At 46.7% G+C, this 13,871-nt stretch overlaps 1 protein-coding gene across 2 annotated transcripts in view; it reads right to left on the bottom strand.

Moving 5' to 3' along the window:
* The window catches only part of BCR (BCR activator of RhoGEF and GTPase), a 99,966-nt gene that overhangs the window by 10,073 nt on the left and 76,022 nt on the right, over positions 1-13,871 (bottom strand). Inside the window, exons 11-19 of one of the 2 annotated variants that reach the window (XM_059484848.1) lie at positions 12,718-12,837; positions 12,097-12,172; positions 11,410-11,514; positions 10,765-10,839; positions 10,109-10,206; positions 9,308-9,439; positions 2,282-2,341; positions 2,045-2,154; positions 1,093-1,232 (exon numbers count right to left, since the gene is read on the bottom strand). In XM_059484848.1, coding sequence (XP_059340831.1) covers positions 1,093-1,232; positions 2,045-2,154; positions 2,282-2,341; positions 9,308-9,439; positions 10,109-10,206; positions 10,765-10,839; positions 11,410-11,514; positions 12,097-12,172; positions 12,718-12,837 — 916 coding nt within the window. Of the gene's footprint in view, positions 1-1,092; positions 1,233-2,044; positions 2,155-2,281; positions 2,342-7,992; positions 8,127-9,307; positions 9,440-10,108; positions 10,207-10,764; positions 10,840-11,409; positions 11,515-12,096; positions 12,173-12,717; positions 12,838-13,871 lie in introns of those variants that run through there. The other variant, XM_059484849.1, reaches the window with a different exon arrangement.

Raw genomic sequence — 13,871 nt, 5'->3', positions numbered from 1 at the left:
TATTCCAATTCCTTGCCTCTAACAGCTTAGACTAAGAGATTCTGAGATTCTCTAACTCCCTATTGAGTGTAGCCAAGGCAATTCAGGCCTTATATTTCCATTTTGTTACTATTAAGAACAATAAAACCAGCCCCTCTCCCTGAACTAAACACCAATCAGCATTGGTTTCATAAAGCAGTGTAAGCCAGCATTTCACAGAAATGAAAAAAGTTGTTTTTCAAACTGTGAAAGACCCTCACTTGCACTAGCAGTGATTCATCAGTGGTTTTAAATATCTTAGGGTCATTGAAAAGAAAACACGAGAAGGAAATTTCACCAGAAACTGAAGGAAAAGTGCAGGGAGGGTGAATTTAAGTGTCTGGCACAGATCTTGTGACTGTTGGAGTGTGGCTTGAACAGTTCTTGGACCATCACATAGAAGCTGGAAGTGGGGAAAAATTTCACTTTTTGTACCTCAGCAATTCAGAAGCATTTCACCTGCCTGATCTCAGGTGCCTTTTGGGACATACAGGCCACTCTTAAATGTAGCACCAGTAAGGAGCCTTTTTCTGCTCAAGATCAAAGTGAGCTTTGTAAAGGTTGCTCAAAGTGATCTAATTTTCTAGGCCTGTGCACATCAGTCCAGATGGAGTTAGGGAGAGAAGCCCTGACCACCCAACCCCAGTTACATAAATACCCCTCCTAGTTCTAAGGAACATTGGCTTTCACAAAACATTCTTTATTTTAAAGACTTCTATTAATTTAGACACCTCACAACAGTGAAGAAATTATGACTGCTGATTGCTGATGTTTTCCCCCAGAGAGGTGTCTGCCATTTACAAAGATTTGGCAAGGCAGGTAAAGCCATCATTTCATCTCTGCTGGGAAGAATAAAAAAAACATGGTTTGGTACAAGGATCATCCTGTTTTATGTCCTGGGTTATATCAGTAAATAAAATATGCAGTCATGGTTAAAATTATTTTCCTTGAGTGAGAAGCTCTACTTCTTAATGCTTCTTGGGCAACATAAGATTAAAAATAGCACAGCCACCTGACAGGGAGCTGAGGCAGGTTCTGAGAGAGCAAAGGGAAAAATCAGACCCAAATACTTACTGACATCAAAGGCAGCTTTCAGAGCCTGGATGTCGGTTGCGACTCCGGAGACGCGGTAGATCCCCACCTCCTCCATCCCGCGCCGCTCGATCTCCTCCACGCACTGCCGCACGATGTACGGCACCTTGGACCTCTCTCTCCTGACGGGAGACACACAGAGGGGCTCAGTTCACTGTTCAGTTCTCCAGACAGAAGGGCTCAGTTCAGCCCAGATCCTCTGTGCCTGTTCCCCAGCCAGCCAGGATGGCTCCAAGCACCCCAACACTTCCCTGGGCAAATGGGGTGGTAGGAAGTCTGAGCAGGCAGTCAGGACTGAGCTGAAAAACTCCTTTTAAAACTCTGTGTCAGCCCTGCTCTGGCTGTTCTGCAGCTTCGAGCACTTGAGCTCTTGGCCAAGTCCCAGTGCCCCCAGAGCCTGCCCAGGTAATGAGAGGATTCCCAAACAGCCCTTGGATACATAGCAACTCTGTTGATTTCAAACTGATGCAATTCCATGGGGAGGAAATACCACACTTCCCAAACCATACAACAGAACAAACAGGTTTCTGCTGGCAAATGATTCATGACAAAAGATCAGGGGTTAAAATAATACAATGGGATCCAAAGACCTTGAACATTTTTGATTATGGAAAGGAAACATCACTGTTCAGTGGCTCTGGAAATTTGTGACATGTCAGCTAACTACAGAGAAGGCAAGTGTAAGGGGGATTTCCGGAATTCAGAGGAGTGATAGGCTGTCAGTAAACAGCCTGTGTGCACACTGGTTTTTATCTCTGCAAAAAATGAAGCTCAGAGATTGTACAGCATCTCCAGTCTGCAGCCACATCTACACTCCTACACTAGTGGAGCAGGCTGGACTGCCAAACCCCTCAAGGGGACACAGGCAAATACCCCCCACTGGCCAGTTGTCTTCCTGAAACACAGCGGGGAGAAACGTGACCCATCAGCTCACTTGGTGACAATGGCAATCTTGACCCCAAACACTCCTGTCTGCTTGCGGGACGGCATCCTCTTCAGGCTGAACTCCCGGCTGGTGAACTTCACTGACAGCTTCACTTCCACCTGAACCAAACAGAACAGCTGTCACTTTTTAAACATTTTCTTTTCTTTTTCATGCTGCAATGAAGAGCAGAGAAATAAAGCCCACAGGAGGTACAGAAGCAGAGCTAATTTCTGTTTGCACACTTACCCCATTCATTGAGATGACTGTGCGCTGCCAATCTTTGTCCTGCAGTGCCTGTGGGTCCAGCTGGAAAACAGAAGTTACCCATGAGCTAGGAACAGATTTCAGAGAAACCAGCTAGCTTGGGAGGCTTCTGCAAGTGAGCAGAGCACAATTACTTTTACCTTCTTATTTCTTTTCCATAGGAATATCTATGGAACACTCCAAAGTTTCCCTGGTTTCAGGGAAAGCAGGTTTTGGATATTGTGCAGTTCTCTAAAGAGGGCTGATGAGGGTTCATACCCATGGAAAACCCAGCAACATAAGAGCAGTGTCTGCTCAACAATAAAGGCAACCTCAGGGAGCACAACCAATATTTGAATCTGCTGAGAAATCATGGAAAGTTGTCCTTCAAACAGCCTATTCCTTTTCATTTCTATTTGAGCATAGAGGCAGGAAGAACACCAGACCTGCTATTGCAAGCACTCATTAAACAGACACGAGTTCCAATCTCTCATTTTCAGCTTTGCTTGATCTATTGAGTGGACAGTTGTGAGGCTGGGGAGCAGCTGACTCAAGTGCTAGAATGTCACCCAGCGATTCCACTACTGCCTTGGAGAGCCCCAACACATCTGAAGGCCTGAGCAGTGGCACTCAGCTCCAGGGGGACTGCAAGAGAGAGGAGTTGTCTGTTTGGGGGCTTGGTCAGGCATTGTAACCAGCCAAAGCAAGAATTCAGTGTCTCCTGAGAAAGCTTTGTAACACTTGGCTCTTGAACACGGAGGCACAGTAAGAGCAGGAGGAGGCAACTGCAGCAAACTCTGTTTTGAGTTTACTGCTGTCAGCAAACAGGCTGTCATAACCAGAGCTGCTTCGCAGCACAGCTCCCCCCTCTCACAGAGCCCCATGCAGAGCCAGAGAGCTCTGGCAGGGAACAATGGCAGCTGCAGGAACTTCTGGGAGAGCTTAGACACGGTCACACTCGGATCATCAACAGAACAGCCCAGTGCTGCTGACAGCTACAGACACAAGCCCCCACCTAAACCTTCCCCACTCCCCAAAGAAAGGCAAGCAGCAGAGAGCAAAGTTCCTCCCTCTGCAGGGACCCCCAGCAGCACAGAAGCAGCGAGGCCAACCTTATCCCTGCGCGCTCTGTTACGGCCGTGAGCCCACAGCGGGATGCTGCCAGCACACACGTGCTTCCACGGCGAACTGGACCGGCTCCTGTAGGTGCAACGCTGGCAGAAATTCCTGAAGAGCCCTTGTAAGGAATTGTCAGCAACCAGCAGCTCCCACATTTTGGGATTGTGCAAAGGATGGGCAGCAGTGCTTGGCTTCAGTGCCTCAGTGACCCCACACACAGCACTGCTGGCCAAGGGGGATCGCTTTTAACTCCGGCACAGCAGATCCGCCCCGCCTGTGGGGCTGGCCAAGGGCCCTACGAGCTGGCCAGCTTCTGGGCTGTTCTACCCTCAACTTCCGTGCTGGAAGCTTGATTTCTTTCAACAACTGAATTCTTTCCCAGAATCAAGAGGAAACCATTTCTGAAGTGTCGGGTTTCCTATGAGGAGCAACCATGCTAACTATTCCTGAAAGCTTGATTTCCAGCTCTGAGGAGTCATCTTGTTAAGCTGCCAAAATGGCCCTGCTGATGAACACAGTCACAGCCAATCCTCTTGCTGGGAACCAGTTTTCCATATGCTTTTAGAATGGAGTTTACTGAGTGTATTATTTATAGCAGGGAGTTATATTATTTATAGTTTAAGACTGAAGGGGAAAGAGGGTTTGAATATTTACCAAAAACTTCAAAGGAAGAGTCCAGCAGAATCCAGTTATGGTTTATTTAGGCTAACAGGTATTACTGGGTATGTCTCAGTAATGACCAGGGAATTCCCGTCACAGCACAAACCAAAATCAAGTAAATAGCTGTTAAAAAATAAAACCATCCTCCTTTCTCTCAAGATCAACTTTGACACTGCTGCAAAGAACAAGGAGAAGCAGAATGCTGGAGCTGAGAACTTGCAAAGACTTTTCCTTGCTGGAGCTGAGAGCTCACAGAGACTTTTCTTCGCTGGATAACTGCTGGGGCTGAGCCAGGGCTACAAGTAAAGCTCCATGTACCTGCTGCTGCCTCTTGCTCCCTTGTTTCTGAACCCTCCTGCAGAGCTGGCAGGACCCCTGCACTCCCTCCTACTGTTTGACTCCTGCTGGAAAATGCCTTGTACAGAATGGGGACAGCCAGGGACAGCAGGCACCAGGGCTGGCTGACCCTGCCAACCCTGCATAAATCACTGGCAATAACAACAGTAATTAAGGGGGAAAAACCCAAACTCCTCCAAGGTGCTTTTTAAATAACAAAGCAAAATGATGGAAGCTATTAAAAGAGCAAAGCTTGAATAAACTCTCAGCAACACTGAGTGAGACAGGAAGATCAGGTCTAACAGTCTGATAAGTCACAGCAGGACATCACAGAGTCAACAGGAAACCAAGAACTGTCACTGGGACTTCAATCAAGCTTCAGTCGTGGTCCCAAGTGATGACTGACCTTCTGAGGCCAGCAAGAGACACAGAGGGAAAGGGCAGCTGGAGCAGGCAGGGAGAGAGCACAGTGAGGACATGAGCTAGCAAGAGTGATGCTCCAGCACAGAGGACAAATGGGGCCATGCTGTCTTCTGGCCTGATTTGGAGATCAGTGACCTGAAAGAAGGAACACTGGGTAGAAGAATGCAATCCACGGCCAGCATGGCAAAGGGAGGCAGCTCTGAGCAAGCTGTGCCAGCTCAGGCAGGGGAGGCACTGTGCAGCTGCTGCCTCTGCATTGACAGTGGAATTTACTGCTCCTCTACACTGTTCCTCCAGTTGCTTGGTTTGAGTGACCTGCCCCATCCCCACTGAAGCAGAGCCACTGGGTTGTTTCCATGCTCTGTGCAAAAAGGACAGACCTGCTCAAACCCTCACAGACTCCATTGCTGGGGCTTCTCTGCACAGCCCCCACCAAAAGCTCATGCCAAACAGGAAAATACAAACCAGCCACTCTGTCTGTTTGCTGCTCCCTCCAGTCCCCTTGTGGCCTTTGGTATTTGCAGTGGCAAGCTACAGCCCCAAAGTCACTAATGAATCAAGCCAATACCTCTCTGGATCCTGCCCAAAACACAAGAGAACAAAGCAGCTCAGCACCACAGGGGTTTCTGAGTGCAGGGCTCTGGCCCTTGTAGCAGCTCAGCACTGAATTGAGACAGGGCACAGCAGTCTGGAAAGGCTGAGAGTGAACAGCAGAGTGCTGAGAACTGGAAAAAGGGAAACTGGGAATGCTGCTCTGGCAAATGCAAGCCAGGCACTAAGGAAGGGCGTCTATGCTCTGCCCTAGGAAACCACCACAGAGAGTCTGATCATGATTTCTTTTTCCCCAGAGAGAAAAGAAAACATGCAGAGGGAGGGAAAAACAAAGAAGCCTCAGTGGAAATGAAAGAGCAGGGACTGTGGAACATTAAGGTTAGTGTGTTTTATATATACAGTACATTCACACTACTTGTTCCCTTTATTAAACTTCCCAGGCAACTTTACACCCCATCAATTTTGAACTGTAACTAATGTGACATAGATGTTGTCAGAGCCTCACTGCTGCTGGGAACTCCCAGTCCTGCCATAACCCCATTCTTCTCACAGCTCCCCACTGACAGCTTAATCTTTCCCACCATCACCCTTTAGGCATGACCCATTGCCTTCTTCATTTCTCCCCTGTTTTCATTGCTGGGACAATGTTCTGCTTCAGCAAACTGTTTAAACAAGCCTGAGTGAGTAAAAGGTTTCCAAGTTAACACTGGGGAGGTACAACTTGGGACAATCTGGTTTACATGGAAAACAACTTAATGCCTGAAATAGCCATGGGCACTGCTATGAGACATCCCAGATAATTAAGATAAGAGTGATTGTTCTGCAAGGCAGCAGGGAATGGTGCTGCTCCACAGAATGAGTGATCTAAGGTCACATCCTCCCTGATTTTCCAGCACTGCTGTGAGGGAGAAGGAAATATTTAGCTTGAGCTGATCATGCAGAAAAAGAAAACAGCCAAGGAAGTGGCATTTCTGGGAGGCACCGGTGGGAGGAGCTGGATCACAGGGTGAGGAATCACCTCACTCACTCACAGCTCCCACAGCCAGGCTGGTCCTGCTGACAAATGTGCCCAGTGGTGCAGTCTCAACACCAAACAAAGGCTGCTGCACTCTAAACGTGGGGATGTGTCTGCCACAGGAAGTGCACAATTCAAGGACCAAAGGGCCAGCCAAGTGCCAGAGATGGACTGCAAGGTAACAACAAAAAGAAAAGCCAGCGTGCTCACAATGAGAGGGGCTCATGCCCCCAGCTGAGCTAAGCCTCACATTTCCTCCCATCATGTGATGTCCATTCTGTCCTCCTCCAGCTCCCCAGTAATTCCAGTTTCACAGTGTGCTCAGGAATAGTAATCCTCATGCCTGAGGTGCACAGAAGCCCCCAGCCACGTGTGCCAGTCAGTTCAGCAGGGCACACCCAGCACTGCTGTGCCCAGCTCTGGTGAGGACTTCACCCCTACATTTACAGGAGGTTCTGTACACTAAAACCTCATGGGTTTATGCTTCAGAGATAAAACCCCTGCAGACTGGCAGGAAAGAAGCAGCTCTTGCATCTGGCTGTACAGACAGACAAATAAAATATTCCATAGGAAAAGAAAGTATGAGCAATGGGAGCTATTAAAATTGCAGCCCATTCCTGGAAACTGGTGACATGGACCCATTTCCAGCCTTCCTTCCTTCACTACCATAATGTAACGCAGAGATTTAATAAACATTTTTACAGCCAAAACAGTCCCAGTCTCCTTGATTGTCTTCATCACTGAGGCTCAGTATTTGGTGAGTCACAATTCCCAGTAGTGGGAAGTTGCATATTTACAATAATTCATGGCTTAACAATACACTGCAATTTGGCCAACAGAAAAACTTCTCTGCTTTTATCAAAGGAGGATGCAGACACGTCTCTTCATGTTCCCAGAGTTTTTACCTAAAAGGAATTTATGAAACAAAAATCCTCACCCAATCTCACAGACCATGCCTTTAGACAGACAGACTTGGGCGGAATAATGACAGTGCAATAACAAATCAGAAACCCAGGATAAACTAAAAACTCTATGGCAAACAAAATTTGATATAAAAGCACCTGGGAGAACAGCCAACCTTCAGGCTGTAATCAGATTTTGTTGTTGTATTATTATGGTTTCTTAATAGAGAAATGGTGTTTACTTCAAAAATGGAACTAAACCAAAATCAAAACCTTTAATAATTTTTATCAATCCAAAATTTTACCAGACTGTCATATGACTTCTATTTGATTCAATAGTGTTTGAAATCCATGATGGGACAGAAATCACTGAAAATTAAGGGATTATTCTGGCAATTCATCAAGTTTCTTTATAAAGTGCAAAGGGGATTTACAGAAACCAAGAGAGCTTTTCCATGTGCCTTTTATGATGCAACAGAATGCAACATTTGTACATTGATTACAAACATTTTAATTGATTTTTTAACCTTCCCACTGTCTAGGTTTCTCTAAAAGAATCAGGATGCAATAAATATTTAATTGCTATCAAAGAGTATTTTTATTTACTAAAGTATAAAATATATTTACAGAATATACAATTGCTCTGCATAAAAATGCCCATGGCTGTGAGAAGGAAAAAAAGGCCAAATTTTGAAAGATTTTATTTGGTTTTTTATAATCTTTCTATGTAACATATTTGTAGAATTTATCAGGTCAGTGATTTCAGGGTTCTCTGTTATGAGCACACAAATCTCCAGGGCATTTCAGGGCTGAAGGCTTGCTCTTTTGTAGTTGCTCAGCTCTGTGGAAAACAGCCTTTGTTAGCTGAAGGGACACAGGGATTTCTGGTCAGCTGAGACGCTCACACAGCAGCCTGTGCTGGCATTTATTGATCTCACACCAGCTCCCTTCACATCCCACCATGCATCTGAGACAAAAGCTCTCTCTGAAACCAGGAGAGAGGGGAGGAAGAGGCTGATCAGTCACTTAGGCAATGAACCCTGCCAGAGCAAAGGTGGGATGTGATCCCACAGGCCACCCTCACCCTGAGCTGCTTCTGCAATCCCACAAATGGCCTTGGCCTGCATGGCCATCACTGCAGTGCTGGCCAGGGAAAGCAACACCCACAGGGATAGGAACAGCCAGACCCAAATGGAGGGGAGCTGGTGAGATCTTTAAACATGCCAGAAAGGAAAAGGTGTCTGGGCAGGGTCATTGTTCTGTTCAACAGCCACTCCAACACAGAGAATGTGTCCTCAGAGCAGGCATTTAAACACCTCCTAAAGATGTGGACAGACAGTGCAACAAAATGGAACAGGATGGAGGACATGTGTTCCCCATGTTTTCCTCCACACAAGGCCTGGTTTCTCCTACATCCAGCTTTAGTGCTGTGTCACACAGCAGCTCCCCAAGAGCAGCAGCCCTTTGCAATCATCACCTCCCCCACTGTATTGCACATCTGCCACACAAAGTGTCCCAGGCCAGTTCCCAGCAGTGGAAATGTTCCTCAGATGCTGTCATGGACACCACACTCTGGGCATGGCACTCACTAGGACAGGCAGGCTGTCCCAGGGCCTGGCCAACACATCCATCAACTTCCAGCACACACAGCTGGCAGCCTCTGTGCACAGGATTTCCAGAGTAGAGAGAATATTCTTGCATCCCCCTGTCACAAATGAAGCATCCTCACCAGTGCCCAGGGTACTTCCTATACAGTGGTGTGGAAATTTTGAAGTTAATGGGGAAAGGAGAGGTGAGAACAAGCAGCTATTCCATGGAACAGGCAAAGGGCACAAAGCTAGAGGGACAAAGCTGCTGATTTCCTGCCTGTGAATCACACTGTGTCCCTCACTATCTGAGGGAAAAACCTTCAATGCTGAGACAACCAGAAGGCAGAAAAAACCTCTGTGGTGAGCAGCAGGATTCAAAGTCCTGTGATGTTTTGCAGTAAGGGTATCAGGAATGAGATGGGCACAGTCTTACCTGGATCTGTCCTTTCCCCATGATGCGATCTGTGCTCTCTCCATCCTCTTTGGTGAGCTTGGTTTTGTTGTAGCACTTTTCATAGCACAGAATCCGCAGTGTCTGGGAGCCCTCCAGCTCAATCTCAAACTCCTGCAGGGCACCAGGAAAGGAAAGAGCAATGGCTGCATCACAACAGGACACCAGTCTCAGAATAATCAATACAGACTCTTTAATACTCATCAGAAGAACACTTCAAGACTGGCCAAAACCTCCTCCCTACTGAAAATGGTCTGGAAATAAGCAGAAATTGTATTTTGTTTCTATAAGATGGTCAAATTGGAGACTAAGATGGTTCACTCCTTAGTCAGGTTTCACAGGTCTCAGCAAAGCATTATTCAAAGACACAAATTTGCTCTTCCATGTAAGAAATTTTGCTCACTAGCAGGTCTGAGTTGGCTTTAAACAGGCAAAATGTCTACAGCTAATTCTTCCCCCTCTCAACAAATAAACAAAACCATCTCCTTCAACATATTTTTACATCTTTAAAAAAATTGTCAAGCATTAATGTGTTTAAAAGATGAAATACTGGACAAGACACATTTGTATCAAACTGTTTGTTTAATTACCACTAATCCAAGAGGAAATCTTCTGCAAGCCCTGACAGCCAAATGAACCTGGCAGAAAAGCATTTTGTGAGAAGCAGCATGTGCAGCACAAGTGCTGAGCATGCAGCACCCTCCTTCACTGGCAGGTCTGCTACCCATCATTTGTTGATGTTTGGCACATGGAATGAGTCACATCAAGAAAAATCAAACTTACCTCGTTCCAGTTGGGCTCTGTGGTGTCTCTGTAAACTCTGGTCTTGGCCTTGTTCACAAAATACCCAAAAGAATCCACCTCTAACGTGCAGTATAAATCTGAGGAGGGGAGACAGGGGAGACAAAAACTTTAAAAATATATCTAGAATCTCCTAACTTCCATTAATCAGCTGCACAAAGTGCCTTCATTTCCATCATCTCTGTATTAGTACCAGTAACACCATCCCATACAAATCTCACCACCTTGATCAGCCCAGCTGTCCTTTAGAAGCTCTGTCATCTTTTTTGATCCTTCTGTGAAGTCATTCCCCTGAATTTTAACACCACTTTCTTCCCAACAAAAATTCTGGATGCCAGAGAACACCTTTCATTCTTTCCTTGTAAAACAAAATATAGCTGAAAGAATTGAGAATAAGGGCTGACTTGTTTCTAGAACAGCTGGGTAATCAGCAAACACTGCTCAGACGAGGCCTAACAATAAATGCTGTGAGCTCGATCCTTGATGCTGATCTTTTTGGGAGTTAAGAGTAGAATTTCCAGTTCCCCAAAACACCTCTCCTCCTCACCACCACCACAGAATCCATGCCCAGCTGTCCCAGTACACAGTTTATCTACCCCCTATCAGTACCTCCTGTGTGTCCCAGAACTGCAACTCACTTGAGCTTTGCTTGAACCCCGTGGCAGAGTGGACAATGACGTTCAAGAATCCATAGAGGCCTGGGGATTCATCATCTGTACAAAAGACCCAAGGGATTTTGTTACATTCACAACAGAGCCAAGAGTGAGAGTGATGAGACTGATACTACACAGGTTAATGAGCAGAGAGTGAACTGTCCCCAAGTAACAACCACTTCAGCAAGACAGGAGACTGTTCCACAGTTGGCACCTGTGATTCCTTCTGGCACTGGGGGGCTTTTACAGTGACAGTTCTAGGATCAGCAAGACAGCATGGAAGAAATTCAAAGGAGAAAAAGTAAATTATAGTGGCTAAGTCTACATTAGCAGATTAAGCAGTAATTTAGGATGGCCCCTGACACAATTTTGGCCAACTAGTGTTATTCCAAAGGATTCTCAGACACAGCTCAAAGCTGTCCCAGACTAGGATTCCACCAGGCACTCCAATACCTTGCACAACAGCTGCATGCAAGGACCATTTAATAGTTATTAATGTATACTGGAGGATGCCTGCAAAGTGTAGCAAAAGGGAACAGTAAGAGCAGCTCTAGGGGAAAGCACAAAATCAGGCAGGGGGAGAGTTCCACTGCAGCTGCACCATGTGAAAGCAAACCCCAAAGGTCTTACCTTCCTTATTGATAGTGAGGGGAATGTTGTGCACTGTCTGAAGCTTCACACAGGAGTTTGTCAGCATCTGGAGCTCCACTGATGTGAGTGAGAAGCTTTTAAAGCCTGCCAAGAAGATTGAAAGAGGGAGAAGTAAAAATTCCAAGGAGAGGCTGGATGCATGACCCCTTATCCTAGGCACACAGGGACGGAGCTCCCTGGGCACTGCTCAGCAGCAGCACTGAGGTGCTCAGGGCAGTACTGCTGCTGCTGCAGGCAGCTCTGCTGGGGCATATTTAATTACTCTTCCAAGTCTCAGGATGGTTCACAGGAAATAGAGGGGTTCTTAGTTCCTTACAAAGCCAAAAACACCATGCCATAAAAGTAACTTAGTTTCTTTTGAATGGAGCCAGGGAAAAGGGTTCAGCTCTTCCCCCTACCTGGAATTGCATTGAGCTCTGGTCTCTAGGGTAAATGGGAGAATCTCTACATACATTTTCTTACTAACTGCTCTCTCTACACATTCCTTACATGTTGCTGCAGCAGAAATTCCCCAATCAGCCTCAGACAGGAGACATCCATATTGTGCTGTGGATTTCAATGCCGATCTCTGTTTTGGCAGGGAAGCCTGTCCCACACCTCATCCTCTGGAGCCCTGCTCTCTTAAGATCACAGTATTTGTACCAATGACAGCTGAGGGATACTCACATTTCTTCTGCTGTTCCCGGATATTCTCCCTCCACTCAGCCCTTTCATAGTCTGATGAAATGAGGAATGTGTAACTCTGCCCAGGAACACAGGAGACAACAGGGCATGCATTAGTGTGATGCACCACTGAAGGCAGGGCCTGCCTGCTCCACCCTCCCCCACTGCAAACTGCTGGACAGACTGTTCTGCTGGCACTGCTGCCACTTACCCTGCACCACATCTCTGTCAAGACAGGCTGGGCTCTGGCACCGTGCCCATGGTACCAACATGGACAGTCATTGATCACAAAGCCCCACCCTGCCAAGGGCAGCTGTGGCCCAATAGGAATTCAGCTGCACCAGGAATGCCAAAAGCCTCCAGCACAGGCCTAGACACTGATGAAGCAGTGAAATGCTGCACCAGGGGATTCATTTCTATGGTTATTTCTTAAATGCCAGTCTTGAATGCAAATGAATCACAGCCTTACAGGATGCCATCATAACCTTTGGCACAGCAAGGGTGAGGTGGCTGCTGCATTGAGGACACACAGCAGAGGCCACAGAGCCCTCATGTGCAGGAGCATTGGCAGTCACAGACACAGGCCCCCAGGATCTCAGGCCCTGAGGGGGATGCTGCTCTCACCTTGCCGTTGCGATTGTGCACGCGGAAGGCCATGTTGGGAGACATCAGCAGGAGGAGGGATTCCTGCTCCGACAGCTTCTTTTTCAACCTCTCAATGACCTTGCTGCCTTTATTGGCTCTCTGAAGGGTGTGGGAGAGAGGGAGCACAGGACATGTGTTATTCTTCAAATCTGCCCTCATTCACACAAACTGCTATTTTGAAATCCACAGTCTCTACCCTGTGAGTAGGTAAATGGCCCCAGAGCAGAAGAAATGCTGTCAACAGGATCCACAGGACTCCCAGCTGCTCAGAAAGGTGTAATTTGCACAATCTCTACACATGGATGGGGCACTGTTCCCTGATTCCAGCTGTCCCAGCTGAAGAGCAGAGGTGTGTGGCCACTGTCCCAGCTGTACCTGGTATTTCTGTTCCAGAGGCTGCAGTAGCATCATGTCACTGGGCAGCCATAGCACTGCCAGGTCCTCCAAGTGTCCTTAACTAAGGAGACTCTAAGGAACTTCTGTAGAAGCCATCCAGAACGTTCCCACTCACCACCCACTGATCCATTTTCATCAGAAGTCTGCTAAAAATATGGTTTTTCCTGGATAAAATCCATTACCAAACCAGCCATGTGTGTTGTTTAGCACTGATGCACCAAAGCACGAACCTTAGACACCTGCAGCTTGAGTAAACAGCTTCCACAATTCTTCCTAATACATTATTTTTTCCAGGAAGCCCTCTTTGAAAGCCAGCCAGGGCTGTGAGGCAGAAGCATGTTCTTTGGAAATGTGGGGAATAACCTTCCCACAGCATGATCAGTGTTATTCACATCCTGCCTTACATACCAACAGTGTTCAAACTCTTAGTTCTCCTTTAGGCTCCAGGAAGGTTTGGGGTCTAACAGCTCTCAGAAAATATTTCTTGCAAGCAAAGAGAAGCCTGGGCCAGAGACACCATGTCCATGTCTGACTGTCAGCATAATTGCTGTTTTCTATGCATTTGCTGCTGCTTTGACATCAGGGAAGTAGGAAAAAGCTTCAAAGGCATAACTGAGCCTGCTGAAATTAAAGAGTATATGGCTTCTGACCAAACTCACTGGCAGGATCATAATTTAACAGCCAGAAACTGGCAAATAACACTCCCAGTCCTTTTCATGTCTGCAGCATAAGATCCC

Source organism: Ammospiza nelsoni, chromosome 18 (genome assembly GCF_027579445.1).
Source record: "Ammospiza nelsoni isolate bAmmNel1 chromosome 18, bAmmNel1.pri, whole genome shotgun sequence".
Taxonomy (NCBI): Eukaryota; Metazoa; Chordata; class Aves; order Passeriformes; family Passerellidae; genus Ammospiza; species Ammospiza nelsoni.
This window is presented reverse-complemented; position numbering and strand designations above follow the sequence as displayed.